This window comes from Macaca fascicularis, chromosome 17, assembly GCF_037993035.2.
Source record: "Macaca fascicularis isolate 582-1 chromosome 17, T2T-MFA8v1.1".
NCBI lineage: Eukaryota > Metazoa > Chordata > Mammalia > Primates > Cercopithecidae > Macaca > Macaca fascicularis.
This window is the reverse complement of record NC_088391.1, coordinates 14,654,373-14,682,368: the sequence shown is the minus strand read 5'-3', so window position 1 is coordinate 14,682,368 and position 27,996 is coordinate 14,654,373. Positions and strand designations below refer to the sequence as shown.

General features: G+C 33.6%; 1 protein-coding gene across 6 annotated transcripts in view; it reads right to left on the bottom strand.

Moving 5' to 3' along the window:
* The window catches only part of NBEA (neurobeachin), a 741,630-nt gene that overhangs the window by 622,829 nt on the left and 90,805 nt on the right, over positions 1-27,996 (bottom strand). For all 6 annotated transcript variants that reach the window (XM_005585622.4, XM_065533144.2, XM_065533146.1 and 3 more), the window contains exons 2-8: positions 18,905-19,136; positions 15,090-15,190; positions 14,737-14,832; positions 11,369-11,490; positions 9,662-9,788; positions 3,428-3,547; positions 733-879 (exon numbers count right to left, since the gene is read on the bottom strand). In XM_005585622.4, the coding sequence (XP_005585679.2) occupies positions 733-879; positions 3,428-3,547; positions 9,662-9,788; positions 11,369-11,490; positions 14,737-14,832; positions 15,090-15,190; positions 18,905-19,136 (945 nt within the window). The remainder of the gene's footprint in view (positions 1-732; positions 880-3,427; positions 3,548-9,661; positions 9,789-11,368; positions 11,491-14,736; positions 14,833-15,089; positions 15,191-18,904; positions 19,137-27,996) is intronic.

Below are 27,996 nucleotides of genomic sequence, written 5' to 3'. Positions count from 1 at the left end.
AATTATAAACACTTTGACGATAATGTGTAATTCTCTTTCAGCTCCAAGTAGTTTGAGACTTCACAATTCCTAATGTGATTTAAATAGAACCCCTATACACTCCCCTAGCCAGGTATACTTCACATTTAAAACTAACTCATATATGTGCATGCTCTATCTTACCGAGAGTCTTTGTTTTGAACGTTTAAAAAACAAAAAAATATGATAAATTACATTAGTTTTGCTAAATTAGTATATTCACTACTGTACCTACTTCCTCACTTAGTGCAATTAAAGCAAAAATATAAGCTAAAATTGAATAATTTCAGGTCCATGAAGTATATTATCTTACTTTCCTTCTAAATCTTTAACTCTTGTTTCCAAGTTACCAGTAATATTAACAAGTTCTTTATTATGTTCACTCTGTAATATGTATATTTCAAATTTTTGTATTTTAAATACTACATTAAGCAAAATAGTTTTATAAGATTATTTCAGAATTGTTAACAAAAGGCATGCCACCAGTATTAGAAAATATTCTGAAGAATAAAAAAGTTTATAAAGAGAGAACAGGTGAGAAAAAAAGCATCTTTGAACCAAAAAGAAACATATAATAAAAACTGACTACATCCTAAAAAAAATAGAAATGACTCTTAAACCATATTAGAGAAAGATTTTCACTAAAAATTATATTACACCACATTTTACATCTAAAACTCTCCATAGAATTTATAAAATTACAGTTATTACTACCTTATATCCAGGTCCTAACTGATGAATTGCAAATATCTGTGCTGGGTTGAGTGCTTCACTGAACACATACACGGCTCCAAGTTGACCACAGAATACCCTATTTGCATCAGCAGTTTCTGATGATCCAAGAAAGCACTTGTCATAGCTCTATTTTTAAAAGTCATAAAAAAAATCAAATGCATTATTTTTAATGACAAAAAGGTTTCAATCCTTAAATTGGCCTCCATTATCAAGAATATTTTAAAATATAACAAAAATAATAGCAGAAAGCATCAATTAAGACTTTATTATTTAAATAATAAATGCCAGTCAAGTTTTTTGGGAAAAATGATCAGTTACATGCACACTTATGTTTAAGCAAACAAACAGTAGCCACCTACTCAATCTTCAGACTTACCACTTTTCAAATACTACAGTTAAAGGCAAAAGAGATAATTATTTATTTTAAAAAGTTAAACTAATATACAACTGTAATGATGTATAATGATCCATATATAGAGACATTGATCTGAATCAAGGGAACGACTATTCCAACATTTAATCATGAACACATAGGGTATAATTTTTTATTCTACTTTATTTTTGAAATTACGAATCTATTCCTCTATTCCTCCATATTAAGTAAAAGACAGAAAGCCATTCCCATATATGAGTAGGAATTACACAGAATCAAATAAACAATAAGACTAAGATCTGCTTCTTAAAGCCAATGATACAGTGCTCTCCACATGAGGAATTCAGCACTGAAGAAGCCAAAAGCTTAACAAGATCCTTCCAGCCTCTACTTCTTACACCCCACCCACCGAAACCAGGGAAAGCAGTCATGGCTCAGTTCCCTTCCCCTATCCCCACAGGCTATTTCACACCTTAGTACGAATAAGCAAGAATTATATATGTAAGAAGTACTTTTGGTACTTCAATAAAGTAAAAAAATTGTGAATGGGGTACAAAGGCAAAAAAAATTGTTATCATTAAATACCCAATCTTTAATTAGAAGTATAGGAATTTTAACTGCCTAAAGTATGTATATATGTGATATTATCTAGAATTCTCCACTTCTTAGGGCACTATTACAAATAACCAATAAAGTAAGCCTTTTCTTTCCAAGATACTGTCTTATCATTTAACGAGTCAAGAAGACCACTGGGGTTTCTTCCACTCTATAATAAAATGACTCTGGAGAGAAGATCTCCTCTGCAGAGAAGATAAAAAGGAGAATTTCATCTGTGTATTCTAATTCTGAAAACAACATTCTATTAAATATTTATTGGTTGTGGCTCAACCATGAGTTTCTATGGCAGAGAAAAGCAACTTTTTCTATAAAGGGACAAACAGAAAATATTTTAAACCTTGCCTGCCACACCTGGTTTCTGTCCCATTCTGCTTTGATGTGGTTTGTGTCTCTTAAAAAAAAAAAAAAAAAAAAAAAAACTTAAAAAATTAAAAGCCAAGATTCTTAGCCCCCAGCTTATACAAAACCAGAAACAGGGGGAAGGTCTGATTTGGCTCATAGGGTGTAGTCTGCCAAGTCCCTATCTACAGGACAAACTATGGACCATATGCACATGCTAGCTAAAAGAATACAAAACAGGATAAGCAAATCCCTGCCCTTTGGGAGATGAAAGCCTAGAGAGATGCAAACAAAACTGAGAAATGAATTGTGTTTAAGAGGTAAGTTCTTATAAAACCAGGTATGCTTGAAGGGTTGTATATTACTGAGCTTGGAGGTACTTTCAGCATTAAAACAAACCTTTCACTTTGGCTCTGACAGGCCAGAATGTAGACAACAGAAAGTCCAAAGTAGAGAAATCATAAGGACCCTTGAGGTTTTAATTCTAGTTACCCTCTACCTAGAATCCTACTGTGTCACTTCTTCCATTGCTAACATACTGGTAGAAACTAATATAGTCTCTTTGTTTTATTGCAATAAGCGATTTAAGTGATCTTCCTGCTTCAGTAATTTCCCTTCAAAATATTCTCAATACTGCAGGCAGACTGATGGTTCTAAAATAGAAGCACACATCACTTCTCTGCTGAAAACTTTCCAAGGATTTTTAAGCTGAGTAAGATGCGAAAGCCCAGGCCTTGTTTGCTTATGAAGGCCAAAATGATTTCTGCCTAACCTCATGCCTCCTCCTCCCTCTGCTTCAGACAAATTGCCTTTTCCTTGAACTTTCCTATTCTGCCTCAAAGCCTTTGCACTCACTGTTCCCACTGAATAGAACAAGTTCCCCACACACCTTGCTTGCTCAACTCTTTCTGCTAAAATCATCTCTGCAATATCTGGCTTCTCCCTTCCCTACACCTACACTTTCTGTATGCCCAATTTATTTTCCCCATAGCATTTATCACTATGTAATGAATAATAGTGACTATATGTTATACTTTTGTTTAGGGTCTTCTTATATCTAAATAAGGGGTAAACCACATTTTTTAGTGCTTGATGCTGGAAAATAAGATTCAAGGTTTTTTATCTAAAAAACTTAAAACTTTGGCCAAATGTTTGTTTTTTATCATTAATCATGTCTTTTAGCAATTTTCTTATACTAAATTTAACAATGAAAGATTCATTTTAATAAAAAGAATAAATTTTCTAAGTTTTAAGTTGCTACCAAACTATTTTATAATTCAATTCATATTGTAATGATAGATCATTCTCTCAAATGAAAACACAGACAGAAAAATAAAGACTTACATCATTTGTGTTAACATGCCAAGCCATATCACCATAAGATACCAGTTGTCCATTAACATAACACCGAATTTCACTGTTCCTCCATCGATTGTAAATGTGGACAATGCTGATCATGTACCACTTAAATAAAAAAAAAGCAAATATATCAATATGTAATGTTTGGTTATTATGGTCTAAAATGCAGTTATAACATTCATAAAACCCTACAAGAATATGCTGACAGGACTATTAATGATCATCTAATACCACTTCCTCAAGCTCCCCCTCCAATCTCTCATTTCACAGATGGTAGAAGTAGCACATAAAGAATATTCTTGGAGAAGACAAGAACTACAACCCCTTGACCTCCAGAGTGATATTCCTTCCACTATACCAAGATGTGAAATTGTGGAAATATAATTTATTTGTGTTCATTCATTTAAAATTTACATTGTGCCAGGCACTGCAGACACCCAAGGCTGACAAGTTCTCCTAGAATTTATGAGCTAGTATAAGAAATATATATGACACAATTAAACAAATGTAGAATTATAAATCATGGTGATTACAGTGAGGAGAAAAAGAACAGTATAAACTGAAAAAGAATAAACTAGGATTCTACTTTGGATTGCGTGGTCAGGAAAGATCTGTCAAAGAAACAACATTAGCATCTATAATAAGATTTAGGTAGCTTCAATTTCACAATTTAGATTTAGTAAATCCAGTGATAATTATATAATTAATAACTTAATGTGGGAATATTTATTAAGAATAAATGAATGAGTTCATATTAAGTGCCCATTTTACAGTTACTGGTATCAAAAAGCATTTTAAGTACCTATTTTAATATGGATGGTTTGATATCTGAAACAACCTTTAGTCGCTTGAGAGTTAATAGCCTAAAATTGAGCATATAGAAATATTTTTTTCTAAAGTATAGAAAAATACAAATGATTTGTAAACATTTGAACAAGTATGCTTTCTGAACGGGGGAAAATTAACCGGTTTCTCCCTCCCTCCAAAATATAAAATACAAACTTTCTTCTACAGATTATTTAAATGCACTATTCAATTATTTCATATATATTTTGAGAAATAAAAAGTTATAATAATCCTTAATCACTAAAATATAAGTTATTTCAAGGTATCTAAAATACTTTGAGCAAAATTCAATTTTGTTCATTTCAATTTAGAAAATAAAAATAGACTGGACACGGTGGCTCATGCCTGTAATCCCAGCACTTTAGGAGGCCAAGGTGGGCAGATCAGTTGATGTCAGAAGTTCGAGACCAGCCTGGCCAACATGGTGAAACGCTGTCTCTACTAAAAATACAAAAATTAGCCAGGCGTGGTGGCATGTGCCTGTAATCCCAGCTACTCGGGAGGTTGAAGCACAAGAATTACTTGAACCTGGGAGGCAGAGATTGCAGTGAGCCAAGATTGCACCACCGCACTCCAGCCTGGGCGACAGGACAAGATGTTGTCTCAAAAACAAAAAACAAAAAAAAAAGAAAAAGAAAAGAAAAAGAAAAAAAAATAGTGTGTTAGAGAACTCAAAAAAGTCAGTAATACAAAACAACAGTGTCCTTCTATAAAAGCAAGGTCAGGTCAAGACATTTAACTGTCTAAAATGCACATCCTTTTTTTAAGTTTTTTTTCATTCCAGGTAATTATTAATTTATTGCAAACTAAGTCTTCCACTTGATTCGAAACCAACATATATGTTAGCCCTGATTAAAATCAGAAGAGAAAATCTTTAATGTAGTCATTTAACAATTGTTTCTAAATAATACAAAATTATCAAGAAGAAACCATAAAAAAGAGCGTCAAATAAATTTAAGAAAAATCTTACAGAAGTTTACAAGTATAAGAATTAAAATTTGCATATATTACCTTCACTGAATTTGAAAATATTCAACCAGAATGCTACCTAAATAACATAGAAGATACAAACTTGATATTGTGGAGTAAAATGTGTAAAATCTTTGCATTTTTAAAGAGAAGGGACACAAATAAATGCCTACATATAGGCAAAGATTTCCTGCCCAAAGACAGTTTTAAGATAAATACTAGATGTAATATTATACTTATTGGTGTACTTGCTATAAAACAAAGTACTCATTCAAACAATACTTACTGAATTCTTACTACTCCAGATAACTCAATGTTCTTACTACTCCAGATAACTCAATGTACTGGGCAGCAAGAATTTTACTTCATAAAGACATGAATTGGATTCCCAAGTTACTAGCTCTATGGCTTTTGGCAAATTACTTAGCATCTCTGAAAAAGGGGAATAATAATGCCTACTTTATGGATTCCTTGTGAATATTATAAATAGATAATATATGAAAACTATGAAGAAAAGTTCCCAATGTATTTGGCACCCATAAATGACATACCATTAACTAAACTGCTATTTTGTTTTTATCTACTATGTCCTCATGATGAGGTTCATTTATGCTAAAATTGATTATTATTTACCTTTCAGAATCATTCATTCATTCAAAAAATGTACTGACAGCCTACTTTATGCCAAGTATCTTGTCCCAACCTTGGATCATGGGTATATAAAGACAGACAACATATACACACTGAAGGAAGTTTCACTAGAGAAACAGTTATGAGAACAATAGGGAGTATCTAAAATACAGATGTGGGAGTAATACAAGTAATTACTATAAGTAACTGGGAAGGAAAGACAAATAGAGAAGAAAGACTATCATAGAAGTATTCACTGAAAGATAAATGAACCGTAAGACTAAGCTTTAAGGATGAAAAGGAATTGTTCAGTAGACAGGGGTTAAAAAAAATTCCAGGCAGAATCTTAATATGATACAGCACAAATGCTTGACAAAATTTTCCTCAGTGTGTAGGTTTAGCAGGAAAAAAAAACAAAAACAAAAACAAAAACAGGCAAAGACCAGATTGTAAACAGACCTTTAGGAACCTGGCCTTTGTTTTTTGCATAATGTGGTATAACCAAATAATTCTGAGGAGGAAAGTTAAAACGATCAGCTCCATAGTTAAAGAAAATAACTGCAGCAATGTGGAGGTGAGATAGGTAGGCAAGTGTGGATAAAGACAAAAACTGAAGAAACACTGCAAAGGTTTAGGTAAGATACCATAAGCCGCTGAACTAAGACAAAGGCATCAATAATTTTTTTTTTTTTTTGGGGGGGGATGGAGTCTCGCTCTGTCGCCCAGGCTGGAGTGCAGTGGCCGGATCTCAGCTCACTGCAAGCTCCGCCTCCCGGGTTCCCGCCATTCTCCTGCCTCAGCCTCCCGAGTAGCTGGGACTACAGGCGCCCGCCACCTCGCCTGGCTATTTTGTATTTTTTTTTAGTAGAGACGGGGTTTCACCGTGTTAGCTAGGATGGTCTCCATCTCCTGACCTCGTGATCCGTGATCCAAAGTGCTGGGATTACAGGCTTGAGCCAACGCGCCCGGCCCCGGCTAGTTTTTTGTTTTTTTTTTTTTGTTTTTTTTTTTTGTATTTTTTAGTAGAGACAGGGTTTCATCGGGTTAGCCAGGATGGTCTCGATCTCCTGACCTCGTGATCCGCCCGCCTCGGCCTCCCAAAGTGCTGGGATTACAGGCTTGAGCCACCGCGCCCAGCCAAAGGCATTAATAATTTTAAAGTGAGGATGGGAGTTAACTAACAGAACTGATAGGAAGTGTTAACATACAAAAGGGGAGTCTAAAATGGCTTCCAATTTTCACTTAGATGGGTAAGGGTACCATTAACTTAAGATAATTAATACAGAAAAATTATTCAGATTTGGAGTTTATCAAGGTTTGCTTTTGGTTATAACAATAATATATGATAAAATTAAATGAATGAATAAACAAATGCACTGATTAATGAGCTGATCCCAGTAAAGACCATAGTACTTATTCACAAGAAAAGTAACTTTTCTCTTTCCTTGGTACATCAAACTGTACTCTACAGATGACACAAGTGAGTTTTTCAATGGTTAAAAAAAAAAAAAGCCTAACTTTTGATCTGATATACCTTGACTAAAGAAAATAAAAATAAACTTGGAAACTATGTGTGCATAGTGATATTATGTATATACAGTGAAGTCTGCATTTAGTCTGAGACTCAAAAAGAAATTTATAAAAGGACACAACCAGTAATAAGGAAAAAAAAGATCTATATTAAGAATCCACAAGATATATATATATATAAAGATATGAAAATAAATTGAAGATTAAAAAGTACAGCATGATATCAACAGTAGCTAATATGTCTAGAGCACATATCAACATTAGGTAACATGCTAATGGTTTATATCCATTTTCACAAGTTCTAACAGCTGGTTAAGTAGTGCAGCTCGGAAAGCAAAAGTTTTAATGTAAAGATTTCTTTTTGAAAGGCCAGTAAATTTCTTATTAGGAAGGATAACAACAACTTAGCTAGGGCATCTGTGGAAAACTAAAGAAAGGAATAAATAAGAGAATGAACTTATTATAATGAAACACAGTAAAAGCAAATATTTGTGATGTTTCAAGGTTTGTGAGAATCTTCACAGAAGACTTTTTAAAATCCACATCATTCTCTGGACCTGCTCCTAACTAGACCCCTTAGAATCACTGCATATTGAGAGCTTTACAAAGGAGAATGTGTTTTCCACAAGTAAACAGTGAAGAAGACACAAAATAGAAAAAGTGAGAACAAATGGGTTAAAGTGCTTTTTATTGGTTAATGACAATTTCATTTGGTTATAACTTCACTCTAATTGTCTGCATGTGTATTCTTTAAACCACTGTTTCCTAAAATTGTCTGATGAGAAAAGTTACCTAGAATATTTGTTAAAAACACACAATCCTAACATGAAAAATTATTATACCAACAACTGTACTTCTAATCAATTCCACTGAAATTCAAAATAATTTGGCACTTTTAGCAAACTATCTTGGTCTCACCTTAATTCTAATAAAACAGAATTTCCAGAGCAAAGGCAATGTGACTGGTATTAAAATAATCTATTTGTATTAAAAAAGAAAGAATACAACATTATAATGAACAAATATATGTATTCAGAATCATTGCTTTTTAAACTATTTTCTAAGTATATATTAATGAATTATTGTTAAATTGATATTCTTTAATAGAAATGACAGTAACTGACATTAAATATAAAGCAAATATTTTTCGTTAGAATCATGTAAAATTTAAACAAATTTTTGAAAATACCACCCAAAATAATTTCTCTGTATATAGCAAGACACACATCAGATCGTAAGTAACAAGAAAACAAACAAAAAAGATATGAAAAAGAAATAAAGACCTCCCCCTCACCGCATCTGGGTTCATCATATCTGTTATGATTGTACCATTAATCACAAAGAGTAAGGTGATATTTCTGTCAGGAGAAGTCAGTGTGCCCTAAAAAATGTTGACAATCTCACTGTCATATACCCAAGAAAGAACCCTGAACCTGGAAGGGGACAAAGCCTTAAACATGTGTGACGGGAACTCCTTTGCACTCTGTCCTTGTTTTCTTTCATCTGGACTTTCAGATAGTTTGTTACTCTGACACAAAGACGGAGTCTGGTAGACAGGCAGGAAAATCTCTCTAGAAAATGCCATCTAATTATGAATGAATTATCTCTTATAATTCTAATCATACAGTTGCACAGTTCTCTGCATTTTCTCTTTAGAGCAGTTTTTAAAATGTGTTTTGGCCTTGTCTCTGCTATTATTTAGGATATTAAGTAAAGACACATTTCATGAGCCAAAACTAATAGCACAGCAACATTCTTCTCCTTGAAGCCAGCATTATTAAAGCATCAGAAATTAACAAAACCTTCCATCTTAGGAAACAAGACTCAGAACTACTAGGATTAGGTGAATCTCCCACACACACACAAAAAAAGTAATGGTGCATTGCTTAATCTGAGGGTTTAACATTTAGCTTTTTTAAAAAAGGGCAAATATTTATAAATCCCTAGTGCCTACAATGGTGTCCAATACTCAGTAAATAATAAGTATTTATCGAAAGAATGCCATAGAACAGATCACACTGAGATAATGAGAGACGGTAACAGAAATGCATCACAGAAGATCAAAACACTTATTTTATAGAAGATAAAAATCAAACATAAAAATAAAAAGGAAACACAGACAAGGATAAGAGAAAACCATTAAAAGCATAGGAAAACCAGTGAAAGAGAATACTACAGAGGTTATAAAAGACTTAAGAATTCTGTCATAACAGGTGAGTTATAAAAATATTTACTTTTACCTACCTTGCGTGGCTGAAAATCGTATTTCACACAATGCTGAAAACCTTTCCCTTTGGACTTCAATGATGTGACTATTAAACAGTTGCCAACAAAATGAGCAGAGTAACCAACTCCTTTGCTAGTACGAAAACTGCAAAGACAACTGACAATGGTATAATATCCTCTGATAAAAAGAACTAAACACCTAATGGCTATTAAACATTCTTATGAAAATAAAACTTATTTCCCTGTACAGTAGAAGCAGTTTAATATGTGTCAAATAAAAACTAAACAAAAATATAAAAGGTTTAGTTATAAGTAAATATAAGAAATTTAAACTGGGAAACAAAAGACTATGAAAGCTTTTAGTATTTCAATCTAATATCTCAGACATACTTAAAAACAAATTAATTGCCAACAAAAACCTACCACCAAGTAGACTTTATCTACTTTTAAGGACCATTTGCAATCAGCAAATACAGAACACGTTTACACAAAGTTCACATTTTAAATAACAATCTGCTCTATAATCCTTTGAAAAGAGCTTACAAATTAAAAACAAAAAGAAAAAAAAACTTGGTCAGAGTCAAGGTTGATAAATAATGCAGCTGATCAAGTAAAGCAGTACATTTTTAGTTTAAAAAAATAAAAAGATGTAACTATGAAATATAGTTGTTTTCTTCTACAGAAGCATTCCCCTTAGCTGTAAATTTAATCACAATGTAGAAAAATGTTTAATCATTGAAAAATGAAGGTACCACTGAAATTAATGTATGACCTCCCAAAATGACCACTCTGAAGTCCAACCCCATTTATGTTTGGAAGTTCAGATGCTTATTTAAAACTTGCTCTCATTTTATCCATATATAATATTTTATAATAGAACTTTAGAAGATAGTAATAGGTCACATATTTCTTTGCTCACATTTCTGACCCAGCCATTAAACAAAGAGCTTTAAATACGATTCTCTCATTAAATCCTATGGGATAGACACTATTACTATCCTCATCTTATAGTTGAAGACACCAAAAATACAGGGTGAATAGTAGGTGGTGAAGCCAAAACTTGAACACAGGCAGTCTTATTTCAGAGTATTGCAAGTATTAAATGAGTTCATATATATAAACATTTACAATGCCTAGCATATAATATGGCAATCAATGAATGTTTGATGTTCTTATTCATAAGTATGCTGACTGTGCATCATTACTGGCATACTAAAATTACCAAGCTTTCAACCCTTACAGATCAACACATTGTTAGGTTGATCAACTCATTCTAGTTGTCCACACCAAATAATCTTACCTTATAATTTCTTACATAGTTATTATTAACAATTTTCAAGCATATGTCAGTTATGCTAATAGAACAAAGTAAGTGAAAAGGCAAAAATGAATGAAATCTGGTAAAAGTTTGGAATTTTTTTCAGGGACCAGCAATCCTCACTAAAATTCCCACAACTGATATACATTGAAGGAGACTGGGACAGAAAGTCTGTACCTTTGACTTTTAAACTGTAATTGAAAAAGAATGATAATTGTGAGGCAGATGACCTAGAATCAATAGCAAAATAAATGCATATATACACACATAAATAAAACTGATTTACAGTGTCTTCACAGTTTTAGCATATATACATATATATATATATTCTAAGTTGCCTTGAGACTATACATTTATAGAATTCAAGTACTTAAAGAAAAAAGTCCTAAAATTAAACATTTACTTACCAATAAAGATAAGGTTTATCCTTGTCAACATTAATGTTATTTAATGGATCCATACGAAACCAAGTGTTTAAGGTGAAGCCATTCTGATAAGGCCACTTTGCAATAGGAGGCAAGGCAATTGCCTACAAGGCAATGAGAAAAGGTACAAAAGTATCATTTAAAGAAATGTGATAGTAGCTAATGTCAAATATGGCTTTTGCAGATTAAATAACAATCAAAGTATAAATATCAGAAAATCACAAACAAATCCATAAAATAAAAGCTAGTATTTTATTCAAACAATCTAACTAAACCTAAATAGTATTTGTTGATTATAGAAGCATTCAATTTTCAAATACTCAGTGAATTAGATTTTCTCTCTAGGTTACATAGCAGGTTTCAGACTATATACTCCAAGAAGTCCCCATCTAGTTTCATCAGTATAGAGTCTCTTACATATAAGCCTCCCAATTTCAGTTTTCTATGGTTTATGCTAGGTTTTCAGTAGTAATCCATTTGGTTAAAGGAGATTGAATATTTAAAGCCAAAAATGACTGAGCTAGAAAATGTTAACAGAATCAATATTGAAGACATGCAAGCATTAAGAGAGAATGTTTATAATGCTAACAACATTGAAACCAAGAAAGGCAAAGCATGACATTTATTACTCAGAAACTTAACCACTGATATTTATAAACAAAAAGGATTCAGATCCATTCAAAAGCAGACAAGGAAAAATAGCAATCAAATAAAATAGCTATCCCTTGAAAATAGCACTCAAATAAAATGTAGCCATTCTAAGGAATAAATGAGAAAGTAGCTGATTATTTCACCTGACTTCAAGAAACATCTGAATGGATTTATTTATTTTCCTAGGCTTTATCCAAATTCTACATAAAAGATAATTACCCATTATGATCTTAAAATTAACCTGTTCCCCAAACAGATCCTCATATTGCTGATAATGGCCTTTCTCAAATAAAATACGGCCCTTCTATGTCAAAAATCTTCTGCATTCAGAATAAAATTTAAATTTCTTCAGGTTATACAAGACTTCCCACATGCTATGGCTCCAACAAACCCTTGTGATTTTATCCTCCTCTACTACCCAAACCCACATTCCAAAGTACATCTAAATATACCAGCTATTCCACTTCTTTTACAGTTCCTCTTTCTATACATCATGTTGCTTCTATCCAAATCATTCTTCCTTTCAACAAAATCTCAATTATTCTTTAATGGCAGACTAATATGTTCCTCATCTGTGAAGCTTTCCTGGACTTCAACCTAGCGTGATTTCTCTTTTCAACTGTGTTCCCATAGTTATGAGTACCTAAATCTACAGTGTCATTTATAACTCTTATTGTAACAAGCTGTATCTGCATGTCTAGCCATCAGAGTTCTTCAAGAGTAAGGAATGTAGTATACTCCAAGCATAATGACTGAAGATATAGAAAATACTCTGTAGGTGGCCAATAAATAATCTCAAAGTAGTCAAAGATTTCTAAGTACTTGTTGTTAAAAAAAAAAAAATACACATACACACATACGCATGCGCACAAACACACACACACATACACACACACACACACACACACAATTTCAAATGAAGAGTTAAACCCTATAGTAACCTTTCAGATTTTAGTATTTAAGCCACTAGTTCAGGCAGTTTTATTATCATACAATATAAATAACATTTTATTGTCAAACAATATGTAACTTTTCTTGACTCTTTAAAACAGGGAATATTTTACCTTGATCTAATAGATGAACTTACATTCCAAATATATAATGAACTCTTAGGATAATAAGATAAACAACCAAAATTTTTAAATGAACAGAAGATTTGAACAGAACATCACAAATGAAGATATAAGAATGGCCAATAAACACATGAAAAATGCTCATCATGATCAGTCATGAATGAAATGCAAAATTAAAACTATGATGAGGTACCATTACAGTAGATTCCCCTCTTATCTGTGGTTTCATGGTTTCAGTTACCCATGGTCAACCACAGTCCAAAAACAGGTGAGTACAGTACAGTAAGATATTTTGAAAGAGAGACAATGAGGGAGGAGAAGGAGGGAGAGACAACACTCACAAAAGTTTTACAATAATATATTGCTATAATTGTTATGTTTTATTATTAGTTATTGTTGTTAATCTCTTTCTGTACCCAGTTTGCGAATTAAACTTTATCACAGGTATGTATGTAGAGGAAAAAAACATAGTATATATTATATACATGGTTCAGTACCATCCACGGTTTCAGGTATCTACTGAGCCAGTCTTAGAACATATATTCCCCATGGATAAGGCGGGACTACTGTACACAACCATTTAAATCCCTCAAATTTAAAAGACTGAAAATGTCCAGGAGGCAGATCAAGTGGGACTCTCATACACAGCTTATGAAAATGTACAATGTTCTAATACAGAAAACAAGTAGACAGTTTCTCATGAAAGTAAACAGGCAGTTACCATAAAACCCATCAATCTCACTCAGGTATTTAATCGAAATATAAGAAAACATATGTCCATAGAAAGACCTGTGCTCAAATGTTCACAGCAGTTTTATTTATAACAGCCAAAAACTAGAAACTCAAAAGTCCATCAACTAGTGAATGGATAGGATGGATAAAACTGTGGTATATCCATAAAATACAATACTACTCAAAAAAAAAAAAAAAAAGACAAGAGAATAAAACAGTAATTAAAACTACAACATAGAAAATTTCAAAAGCATCATGGTAAGTGAAAGAAGCCTGATACAAAAGACAATATACCAGGCCAGGTGCAGGGGCTCACACCTGTGATCCCAGCACTTTCGTGGGCCTAGGCGGGCAAACAGCAGGTCAGGAGTTTGACAGCAGCCTGGCCAACATGGTAAAACCCCGTCTCTACTAAAAATACAAAAATTAGCTGGGCACAGTGGCGGGTGTGTGTAATACCATCTACTCGGGAGGCTAAGGCAGGAGAATTGCTTGAACGGGGGAGGCAGAGGTTGCAGTGAGCTGCGATCACACCACTGAACTCCAGCCTGGGTGACAGCAAGACTCCGTCAAAAAAAAAAAAAAAAGACTATACTGTACGATTTTATTTATATGACAATCTAGAAAAGGCTAAACTACAGGAACACAAAGCAAAGTAAATCAGAAGTAGTAAGAAGTGAGGATGGGTAGGGGGGAATGTCTTCCAACAGGCACAAGGGAATTTGGGGAAGTGATGGAATTGTTGAAATCATTATATAGTAGTGGTTGTATGACTTCCAAACTCATCAAATTGTACTTTCTAAACTGGTAAATTTTATTATATGTAAATTAAACCTTACTAAAGTTGACCTAAAAATAAATAAATAAAAATCAGCACATGTATTTAAAACTTACCGCAGCACTACAACCAGGGAAATTGAAAAAAGTATCAGGACCATGTCTCTGTGGCATCTGATTAAGAACTGATAATAATTTTACTGCATGTCTTGGCTGGGGAAACAATAAAAGAAATAAATGTCATTGTACAAATTTAACAACAATACTTAATATACCACGTTAGCCACTGGACTGTTTTTTAACTAGAGAGAAAATTAATTTTAAATCATTTATAAAACATTTACTAAATCATTTAAGAGGAAAGCAATTTCCATTATAAATTCAAGTATATAGCTCTCTAGAGACAAACTTTTGAACATTAAGTATTAATGAACTAATACTGAATACCTTTCCCTCTGACCACAGCTTACCCAGATTCCACTTTCTCCTCGAAGCATGCTGAACAAAAGCTTCAACTCCTTGACAGTGATGCTGTAGCTGGCAAGAACCCCCAACATATCAACTAGAAGATCTTCAAAGGAAAATAAAGTTATTCTGAACTCTAGTCATGAGCTGCCATCTGTCAAGGTAATATACTTTTTGAAAGATAAAAGTTGTCATTGTCATCTCTCTCTATATATATGTATCTAATACAGCTAAATGTCCTCATGAATAGCCATCCCAATTAACAATTTTTAACTCATTAAATAACCAAAATAATTTATTTCAATTATATGATTTTCCCCCATTAAATCACCAATGCAATTAAGCTCTCTTAGCAGAAATGTAAAATAGATTTTATATATTCCCAGAACACATACACACACACACCACAACACAGCCTGCTGTGTGCAGGGAAAGGTAGGTAAAAATATGAAAATATACAAAGATGTAAAATTGTAAATTGGTTATTGTCAAATGAAAAAGTAACAGCTGACTATATTGTCTTTCAGAATTGTCCATTCTTAATATATTCTTGGTATATTCCTTGGCCCACTAGCAATTTTTACCACTTACTCCAGGTGAGACATTATTCCAAGTGGTTTACATATACTAACCTCACAAATCCTCATACCAAGCCTATGAGGTAAGTACCATTTTTATCCCCTTGTAAAATGAGTAAATTGTGGCACAGATAATTTATTCACATTGCTCAAGAACACAGACCTAGTAAGTGGTAGAATCAGGATTCAAACCCAGACAGTATAGTTTCAGAACCCTCACTCTTACACACTAGTCTGTAAGTACATTACTAATGGTATCCATCATGCTAGTGTGAGTGTACATGTGCATATAACAGACCAGCACACCTAATAATGAGAAAAATTACACATTTAATCTCTTGTCTCTGATTGCTTTCTCTACATATTGTGATTAATACTTCTTCTGCCATTGTTCTTTGCAAGAAATTGAACATCTAAACATTTATACTTCATTTCCTCAATTTCTAAAGCACTTCTTAAGAATGAAACATACTACAAAGGTTATTACAAAGCAATACACATATATATTCTAAAAGCTTATAATCAATTAATAAAAAGGTTAGGTTAGGGTAAGCTGAAATACTTAGTACTGATATATAATGTGTATTATTCAATATCATATCACAGATTAATAACTGGAATTTGAGACTTTAAAAAATATTTCTCATTTGTATATTTCAAAATTGAAACTTAGTATGCTTATTTTCATCAATTAATAATTAATCAATTCATAAATAATTTTATTTAACACACAATAAGCAAGTAATCTCTACAATAAAAGTGTGACAGTGGATATGCCACTTTCAGAGTAATATTTTAACGAAATAAAACATGTCATCACTTAAGCAACAAAAATGTATGAAAATATTAGTATATATAGGTCAAAAAGCATGTTTCTATAAAAAATTCAAGTACTGTAAAAACCCTAAGCTAATATGAAGTATTTTTGTCTTAGTCCATTTAATGTTTCTATAATATGAAGTATTTGTAAGCAATTAGCTGCAATGGCAACCTTTACAGAAGATTTCTTAAAGGTTTACATAAAATACTTTAAAAAAACTTTTTAAAATATTTGCAACATCTAAATTTTTTTTCAAGTTATACAAGTCTTTATCTTATCTCCCATGTATGTCACAAAAAGTAATCTATTAACTTTGTATTTAATTAGAAATTTTTAAAAATTCCTTGCATATTATATATGTAACACAACGAAGCAGCTCAGTTTAATTCTATTACAGAAGATATTTTCTGGAGAACAAGATTAAAAACAATCAGAAATTATTTTTAAAAGAGAAAAAATAGTAATTACTTATATATTGTATATGTAACACAACCAAGCAGCTCAGTTTAATTCTATTATAGAAGGTCTTCTTTTCTGGAGAACAAGATTGAAAGTAATCAGAAATGATTTTTTTTTAAAGGAAAAATACTAACACCATGAAATTTTCTCATCAATTTGCTATACATATTTAATTTAGCCACTTCTAGTAACACTTATACTATATTATTAAATAAAAAGGACCCCACTGAACTTAACATACTACAATACATTCAGATATGAATGTTAGTAGTGTTTTGGTGGCTGCCGGTTCTTCCTTAGTATAATATTCAAAGTTTAATTTCTCTATTAAAAAGCAAGACAGAGGTATTTTTCTGACATTTATTCTCTTTTCTCATATCCTTCCAACATCAAGCTCTTTTGAAGGGAAATGCTAGAAACTGCAAAAAGTGAAAGTTTTGTGTTATTAATATTATTACTGAGAAAAAGATAAGAGAATTAAGGAGCTTTATATAATAGCAATGTCAAGATATGAACTTCTATGGTACTGTCACTGTTACATTTCAGTGCTGATGAATTATGTACCAGTAAATTACTATATGTGTAATTTTGGCTCATTCTCTAAACTGCACTCCATAGAGAAGCAGCCAGTTTACAAAAGAAAAAAAAAAGAGCTTAAGCTCAGATATAAGAATTGAAAGATCATGTGATGTCCTACAAAACATGTGTACACATAAGTCTATATTAATACATTCCTATTAAGTAACTCTAGAATTTATAGAAATGCTACTATTAATATATCTTTATTAAAAAGGTATTTTAAGAAACAGATGTCTAAATCTCATTTTTCATCAAGTTAGCCATCAGTACCCCATACAGGGACTGCTAAACCATTCTAAAAAAAGATATATGCCACCCTGAAGGTAATTAGATATGATTTTTAATATATTTTCTCAGAAAATCAAATTTTTTGAAATATTTAAATTAAAAGCATTCTTTTTGCAATTTTGCATTCTTTTTTAACCCATTTTTCATTCCATTCTTTCTTGTTTAATGTATTGTTCCATAAATTTTAAAAATAATTAAATGCATAAGCCAAAATGTTAAAGAGTATTCTCTGGTATCTGAACTACTTTCCCGGATCAGGAATGATACTGTGGAGGGTAATATCAGCACTTGTGTAATTACGAAAATGCTTTTATGTCAGAAGATACTTAGGCTGAAAATTCATGGCTTACAAAAAATAAACATTTCAAACTTTAAACTTATTTTCTGGAATGATACTTGCTCTGGAATAATATTCAAAACACTTTTCTGAAATGCATCCAGCCACACAGGAGAATGAGTGTGCAAGGTAGTAAAGGGTTGGTGGTGAAAAAAATATAGATTTCAAAGTTACTGTTTGAAATAACCCAAACAAGCAAAACATTAGTATTTTTATCTTGAAATTCTTGGTGAATTTTATGTTCTAGCCCATAATATATTAGTTTATTTTAATACAAGTTTCTTCCAAAATGGACATGTCCAAAAGATACAACATGCTTATCTAAGACTTTTAGTACCTCCTGTCATAGTTGCATTTATGCCAGATTGAGGGGCACAGAACTAGGAGAATTTGGTAAAATGCTCATTATACAGAACTGTAATACCTATTGTGGTATTTTAATTATGTAAAAGCTTAATGAAATACTACATAAAAAGATACTGTTTATTTTTCTGATAGATTTCATAGCACTCCATGGTACTGAGATTTTCTAAAATTTAGAAAACATCAGTAATTATGTTTGTCTACTACAGTAATTATGTTTTTCTTCTTCCACTCTTCACGTTTCCCATTAATATAAAAAGTAAAATTTTCATACATTTCCATTTATTTTAAATCAAAGTAGTGTCAACAAATCTACATTACCTATGGAATATAAAGGGAAGTATGTGAAACTTTATAAACATTTAAGTTATACTTTCCTGTCAGACAACCCCATACCTGCTATCATGTCATCTACTGCACTCATTTTCAGCAATACTTGTTCAATTAGCCCAACTTCTGTGCTAGTCTGTAAATTCCGAACACTTTTTCGTAGAATGGCTGTAAACATGCTCCATATTTCTGCTTGACATGTTACATCACAGTGCTCCAAAAGCTCTGTCATGCATGTTATACTCTCAGCATCCTGGATAATAAAGTTCATCTCCAAGTCAAATTCTCCACCAACCAGCTGAAAGTAAACAGAAAGAAACAATGGTGTTAACATGGGAGGCTACTGATAACAGTAGAATGAAATAACAAGAATTCAAAACTACTACTCTAAAAAATTTCCTGGCTTCTGGTATAAAATTAATTTTGATCAAAAGTATAAGAGCTACAGGTAAGTGAAAGGTGTTGTAAGCATTGAAACTAGGGAACAGAAATCTAATTTCCACATAAATGGAAAAGACTGCTTTCAAATCTAGTAAAATAGAGCAAACTACAGCGTGTGATTCCTGGGTGGGATTCAGGAAAACTTCCTAAAAAGAGGGTTTGGCCTTTAAAAGTGATAATCAACAGAAAATATAGAATTTACTAATGATAAATTTTAAGACATGAAATTCATTTTCTTTTTTGGTATTACTAGTCTTACAGATAAGGAGATGTAACTGGGACATAAACTCCATATATAGAAGATGAAGAAATATGAAACTGATACAACTTACAATAAATACTGAAATAATGGAATGAATGTTAAAAAATAAGTTGAACAGAAATATGCAAGGTCTTGTAAAACATTTTTTTTTAAAGCAAAAATGTGAATTGGGTAAAAGAAAGCTGATTTAACAGCAACACATTTGACTTCAGCATTATGGCAAGTGAGTCCAAAGTCATACTGCCCCTCCTATTTGGTATTTTAAGTACAGTAGCAGACAAATACACATAGAATAAAATGACATAATAATACTCTTTTACTCTCTGCTGATGGAATCCCATAGGAACTATTATATTCAGTTATAAGCATCATTCTTAAAAAAGAACACTGTCAAACTGGATGTCCTTTTGGTCTAAAGAATAAGATTTAGGAATAAAATAATAATCATATACAACGCCTCACAAATTTGAAGTCATTGATTCCTTCGTTCATTCAATAAATAATTTATTAAAGTCTAGAAGTTACTGTTCTGGGAACTAGAATATATGAATGTCCAAGATAAAAACCATGTACTAAAAGTGGTAAATTCTAGGAACAAAGATGTATATGTATGTATGCATACACTACTTTATTCCAAAAAACACTGAAGGTGGCTAAAAGTTATATAAAGCATGAAGGAAGACATAAAATATGAGTAGATGAGAAAAGAGGAAGCAAAGGAAAAACAAGATTAGGAACAGACAGGGAGTAGAATTAGGATCAAGAAGTAGAATTAATTTCCTGTCACTGAAAGGTATTCACAAATACTGACAGATGACCACAGAATATGAGGTAAACAGGATAAATAGTAATAATACCACCACCTAACCTTACATGGCATTTAGTACTGTTTTAAATGTTTTACATCTATTATGATACTATTATTATCTTCATTTTACAGATAAGGAATCATAGGCACAGAGTTATAAGTACGTTGAAGAATGTTACAAAATGGGTAAGAGACACAGGATCCAAACACAAGAAGTCTGTCTTCATGCAAGTTCATACAAACATTACAATCTCATTTAAGAATATTTTTTAGGAGGGAGGTGAGGTAAAATGGCAGAACAGAAAACTCCACAGATTGTCCCCCTACCCCTACCACAAGCACACTAAGTTAACCAACAACTACACAGAAAAAAGCACCTTCATAAGAGCTAAAAATCAGGTGAGCACTCACAGTACCTGGTTTTAACCTCATATTACTGAAAGAGACACTGAAAAGATAGAAAAACAGTTCTGAGTCTCTGACACCACCCCTCCCTGACCCCAGCAGCATGGCTTGGTGCCAGGAGCATCTCTGGGTGCTGGTGAAGGAACAGAGCAATTGTGAGGCACTGAATCCAGTGCCATCTTGTTATAGCAAAAAGAAAATCTGACCAAACTAAGCTGATGTCCACCCACAAGAAGGCATCTCAACCAGCCCTAGCCAGAGGGGAATCACTGATACCAGAGGTCCAAACTTGAGTGCCCACAAACCTCAGTATCAAAGGCCAGAGTACTCTTGGTGTCTAAGTAAAAACTTGAAAGGCAGTCTAGGCCATAAGGACTGCACCTCATAGGTGAGTCCTAGTGCTGAACTAGGCCCAAACACAGTGGACTAAAGTAGCATGGTACACACTGAGATACCAGCTGGGGCAGCTAAGGGAATGCTGGCATCACCCCTCCCCCAACCCCAGATTGAACAGCTTGTGGATACAAAAGAAACCCCTTCCTCTCACTTGAGAAGAGGAGAGGGAAGAGTGGGGAGAAGTTTGTCTTGCATCTTGTTTACCAGTTCTGCCACAGAAGAATAGGGCACCTTGAGGTCATGAGGCCCTTGTTCTGAGCTCTAGCTCTGGGACAACATTTCTAGATATGCCCTAGGCCAGAAGGAAACCCACTGCCTTGAAGGAAAGGACCCAGTCCAGGTAGCATTCATCATCTGCTAACTGAAGAGACCTTGGGTCCTGAATAACCAGCAGTGATACCACGGTACTATGTTGAGGGCCTTGGTGAGTTTCTGAGACTTGTTGGCTTCAGGTGAGACTATGCACATTACCAGCTGTGGTGGCTATGGGGCAAAACTCCTTCCGCTTGATAAAAACAGAAGGAAGAGTAAAGGGCACTTTGTCTTGCATCTTAGGTACCAACACCACCACAGTAGGGTAGAGCACCAAGTGGGCTCTTGGGGTCCCCAATTCTAGGACTTGACTCTTGGACAGCATTTCTAGACCTGCCCTGGGCCAAAGGGGAGCTCACTGACCTGACGAGTGAGTCCAAGCCAGACAGCATTCACCACAAGCTGATATAAGAGCCCTTGGTCCTTAAGGGAATGTCGGTGGTACTTTGGCAGTACTCCTCATGGCCAGGAATGGCGGTGGCTACGGGGTGAGGTTTCTCAGCCTTTGGAAAGGGGAAAGTGGAAAAGCGGAAAAGGGGAAGGACTGTGTCTTGTGGTTTGAGTGCCAGCTCAGCCACAATACAACAGAATGCCAGGTAGATTTTTAAGGTTTTTGACTCTAGTCCCTGACTCCTATATGGTATCTCTGGACCCGCTGGTGGCCAGGGGGACTTTGTCACCCTGAAGAGAAGGACACAGGCCCAGCTGGCTTTGCTACTTGCTAACTGTAGAGCCCTAGGGCCTTGAGTGAACACAGCTATAGCTGAGGAGTGATTAAGGCAGGCCTTGGGCAAGACCCAGCACTGTGCTTGCTTCAGGTGTGACCCAGCACCTCATGGTGGTGGTGGTGGTGGTCATAGGAGTGCTTGTGTCACACCACCCCCAGCTTTAGGTGTCTCAGAACAGAAAGAGAAAGAGACTCTGTGTGCTTGGGAGAAAGTAAGGGAAGAGAACAAGAGACTCTGCCTGGTAATCTAGAGAATTACCCCAGATCTTGCCCAAGGCCATCAAGGTGGTACCTCTACAAGTCTGCAAGAACTGCAGTGTCACTGGAAAGCCTTCCCAAGAAGGATGGCTACAAATAAGCTCAGGCAATGAAGAGTACAATAAATACCTAACTCTTCAATGCCCAGGCACCGAGGAACATCGACTAGCATGAACACCATCCAGAAAAACATTACCTCACCAAATGAACTAAATAAGGCACCAAGAATCAATCCTGGAAAAACAAAGATATGTGACCTTTCACACAGAGAATTCAAAACAGCTGTATTGAGGAAACTCAAAGAAATTCAAGATAACACAGAGAAGGGATTCAGAATTCTATCAGATAAATTTAACAAAGATATTTAAATAATTTTTAAAAATCAAGCACAAATTCTGCAACTCAAAAATGCAATTGGCATACTTAAGAATGCATCAAGTCCTTTAAGAGCTGACTGGATCAAGCAGAGGAAAGAATTAATGAGCTTGAAGAAAGGCTATTTTAAAACACACAGAGGAGAAAAAAGAGTAAAAATCAATGACACGTGCCTACACAATCTAGAGAATAGCCTCAAAAGGGCAAATCTAAGAGGTATTGGCCTTAAAAAGGAGGCAGAGAAACAGATAGGGATAGAAAGTTTATTTTGAGTAAACCTTCAAATAACATAGAACTACCCAAACCTAGAGAAAATATCCAAGTACAAGAAGGTTATAGAATACCAAGCAGATTTAACCCAAAGAAGACTACCTCAAGACATTTAATAATCAAACGCCCAAAGGTCAAGAATAAAGTAAGAATCCTAAAAGCTGCAAGAGAAAAGAAACAAGAACATACAAAGGAGCTCCAATACATCAGGCAGCAGACTTTTCAGTGAAAACCTTATATGCCAGAAGACAGTGACATGGCATATTTAAATTGCTGAGGGAAAAAACCTTTTACCCTAGAATAGTATATCCAGTGAAAACATCCTTTGACTATGAAGAGGAAATAAAGACTTTCCCAAACAAATAAAAGCTAAGGTATTTCATCAACACCCGACCTGTCCTACAAGAAATGCTAAAGGGGGGTACTTCAATCAGAAAGAAAAGGGCATTAATGAGCAATAAATGATCACCTGAAAATACAAAACTTACTGGTAATATAAATACACAGAAAAACACAGAATATTATAACATTGTTACTGTGGTTTGCAAACTACTCTTATCCTAACTAGAAAGAGTAAACGATGAACCAAACAAAAATAATAACTAAAACAACTTTTCAAGACATAGGCAGTATAATAAGACATAAACAGAAACAACAAAGGCAAGTTTTTACTAGTTTCCTTTTTGCTTGTTTGTTTGCTTATGCAAATAGTGTTATGTTATCAGGTTAAAATAATGAGTGATAAGATAGTATTTGCAAGGCTCATGGTAACCTCAAACCAAAAAATATACAATGGACACACAAAAAATAAAAATCAAGAAACTAAACCAGCAGAGAAAATCATCTTCACTAGAGGAAGACAGAAATGCAAGAAAGAAGACCACAAAACAACCAGAAAACCAAAAACAAAATGGCAAAAGGATGTCCTTACTTAATAGTTAACATTGAATGTAAATAGACTAAACTCTCCAATCAAAAGACACAGATTAACTAAATGGATGAAAAAAGAAGACCTATGGTCTGTTGCCTAAAAGAAACACACTTCACCTATAAAGACACACAAAGACTGAAAATAAACAGATGGAAAAAGATATTCCATGCCAAAGAAAACCAAAAAAAAAAGCAGAAGTCACTGTACTTATATCAGACAAAAGAGATTTCAAGACAAAAACTACAAAAAGAAATAAAGAAGGTCACTATATAAAGATAAGGGTGTCAATAAGCAAGAGGATATAACAATTTCAATATATACGTATCCAACACTGGAGCACCCAGATATATAAAGGTAATATTATTACAGCTAAAGACAGATATAGGCTCCAATATCATAATATCTGGAGACTTCAAAACCTCACTTTCAGCATTGGACACATCTTCCAGAAAGAAAATAAACAAAGAAGCATCAGAATTAATCTGCACTACAGACCAAATTGAGCTAATAGATATTTACAAAACATTTCATGCAGCAGTTTCAGAATACACACTCTTTTCCTCAGCACATAGATCAACTGAAAAGACAGACCATATGTTAGGTCACAAAACAAATCTTGAGACATTCCAAAACAATTAAATAATATAAAGCATCTTCTCTGACAACAACGGAATAAAACTAGAAATACCAAGAGAAATTTTGGAAACTATACAAATACATGGAAATTAAACGATATGCTCCTGAATGACAAGTGGGTCAATGAAGAAATTAAGAAGGAAATTGAAAATTTTCTTGAAACATAATAATAGAAATACAACATACCAAAACCTATGGGATACAGTAAAAGCAGTACTAAGAGGGATGTGTAAAGTGCCAATATCAAAAAAGAGGCAAAATATCAAATAGACAATCAAATGCTGCATCTTAAAGAACTAAATGATCAAGAGCACACCAAATCCAAAATTAGTAGAAGAAAAGAAATAATTAAGATCAGAGCACAAATAAATAAAATTGAAATAAAGAAAACAATACAAAAGATCAATGAAACAAAAAGTTTACTTTTTGGAAAGCTAAACAAAATTGACAAATCTTTAGCCAGACTAAGAGAGAGGATCCAAATAAATAAAATCAGAAATAAAAAAAGAGACATTATAACTGATACTACAAAAATTCAAAGGATCATTAGCGGCTACTGTGAGCAACAAATTAATTGGAAAACCTAGAAGAAATGGATGAATTGCTACACACATACAACTACCAAGATTGAACCAGGAAGAAACCCAAAACCCGAACAGACTAATAACAAGTTACAAGACTGAAGCTGTAATAAAAGTCTCCCAGTAAAGAAAAGCCCAGGAAATGATAGCTTCACTGCTGAATTCTAACCAAATATTTAAAGAACTAATATTAATCCTACTCAAACTATTCTGAAAAATAGAGAAGGGCATACTTTCAAATAGAGGAGGAAAGAATACTTCCAAACTCATTCTACAAGGCCAGTATTACCCTGATACCAAAAGCAGTCACAGACACATCAAAAAAAGAAAGGAAGAAAGGAAGAAAGAAAGAAAACAAAACAAAACAAAACAAAACAAAACTACAGTCCAATACCTCCGATGAATATTGATGCAAAAATCCTCAACAAAAACCTGGCAAACCAAATTCAGCAATACATTAGAAAGATAATTCATCATGATCAAGTGGGATTTATCCCTGGGATGCAAGGATGGTTCAACATATACAAATCAATCAATCTGATACACTGATTTGTATATCTGATTGATATATCTGATTGTATATCAATCAGATATACGGATCAATCAATCTGATTCATTCAACAGAATGAAGAAAAACCACAAGACCATTTCAATTGATGCTAAAGAAGTATTTGATAAGATTCAACATCCCTTCATGATAAAAACTCTCAAAAAACTAAGGACAGAGGGAACATACCTCAACATAACAAAAAGCATATACTACAAACCCACAGCTAGTATCATACTGAATGGGGAAAAACTGAAAGCCTTTTCTCTAAGATCTGAAACACAATAAGGATACCCACTGTTACCACTGTTATTCAACATAGTCCTGGAAGTCCCAGTTAGCATAATTATACAAGAGAAAGCTAGAAAAGGTATCCAAATGGGAAAGCAAGAAGTCAAATTATCCTTGTTTGCAGATGATATAATCTTATACCTGAAAAAACCTAAAGATTTCACAAGAAAACTATTAGAATGATAAACAAATTCAGTAAAGTTACAGGATACAAAATCAACATACAAAAATCAGTAGCACTCCTATATGCCAACAGTGAACAGTGTGAAAAAGAAATTTAAAAAGTAATCCCATTTACAACAGCCACACATAAAATTAAATACCTAGGAGTTAATGTACTCCAAGAAGTGAAAGATATCTATAATGAAAACTATAAAACACTGATGAAATAAATTGAAGAGGACACCCAAAAATAGAAAAATATTCCATGTTCATGAATTGAAAGAATCGATATTGTTAAAATATCCACACTATCCAAAGCAATCTATAGATTCAATGCAATCCCTATCAAAATACCAATGACATCCTTCAGAGAAATAGATAAAACAATGCTCAAATTTATATGGAATCACAAAAGACCTAGAATAGCCAAAGCTACCCTAAGCAAAAAGAACAAAACTGGAGAAATCACATTTCCTGACTTCAAATTATATTACAGAGCTATAGTAACCAAAACAGCGTGGTACTGGCATAAAAACAGACACAGAGACCAATGTAACAGAATAGAGAACCCAGAAACAAATCTGCATGCCTACAGTGAACTCATTTTTCACAAAGGTACCTAGAACATACACTAGGGAAAAGACAATCTCTTCAATAAATGATGCTGAGAAAACTGGGTATCTGTATGCAGAAGAATGAAACTAAACCCCTATCTCTCATGATATACAAAAATCAAATCAAACTGGATTAAAGACTTAAATCTCAGACCTTAAACCATGAAACTACTATAAAAACACATTGAGGAAAATTTCCAGGACACTGGTCTGAGCAAAAATTTCTCCAGCAATACCCCACAACCACAGGTAACCAAAGCAAACATGAACAAATGGAATCACATCAATTTAAAAAAACTTCTGTGCAGCAAAGGAAACAATCAAAAAAGTGAAGAGACAACTGAGACAATTTTTGGAAACATTTGTCTCAAATTTTGAAATATTACATTATGCATACGTTTTTCAGTATAACAGAGACAAAAGGTATAAGCAACTAGCCCCTCTGAAATTCTGCCCTTTGACTGACCTAGATATTCTCTCTAGTTAAAGGCTAGTTTCACTTTTCATACAAAACAACTTCAACTCCTTCTACTATTTCAGGTTTACTAATGAAAATAGCTACAATAGTGATTAAGAGATTGGCTCTGAATTCAAACTTTCTGGATTCAGATTCTAACTCTACCACTCACTAGCTGTGTGTCTTTAATGATGGCATTTCTTTCCTTTTTCTTTTTTAAGAGATAAGATCTCACTATGTTAAACAGGCTGGTCTCAAACTCCTTGCCTCAAGTGATCATCTCATCTCTGTCTCCCAAAGTGCTGGGATTACAAGTGTGAGTCACAACACTCGGCCTATAAAACCATTTCTCTAAGCCGCAGCTACTTCATCTACAAAAGGCGAATATAAGTTCCTGTCTAAAAGACACCAAAAGCAATAGCAACAAAAGCAAAAGTTGACAGGTGAGATCTAATTAAACTTAAGAACTTCTGCGTAGCAAAAGAAACTATCAATGGAGTAAAGAGACAACCTAAAGAATATGAGAAAATATTTTCAAACTATGCATCTGACAAAGGTCTAATATCCAGAATCTATAAGGAACTTAAATTTACAAGAGAAAAACAACCCCAATAAAAAGTGGGCAAAGGACATGAACAGACACTTTTCAAAAGAAGACATAAGTGTGGCCAACAAGCTTATGAAT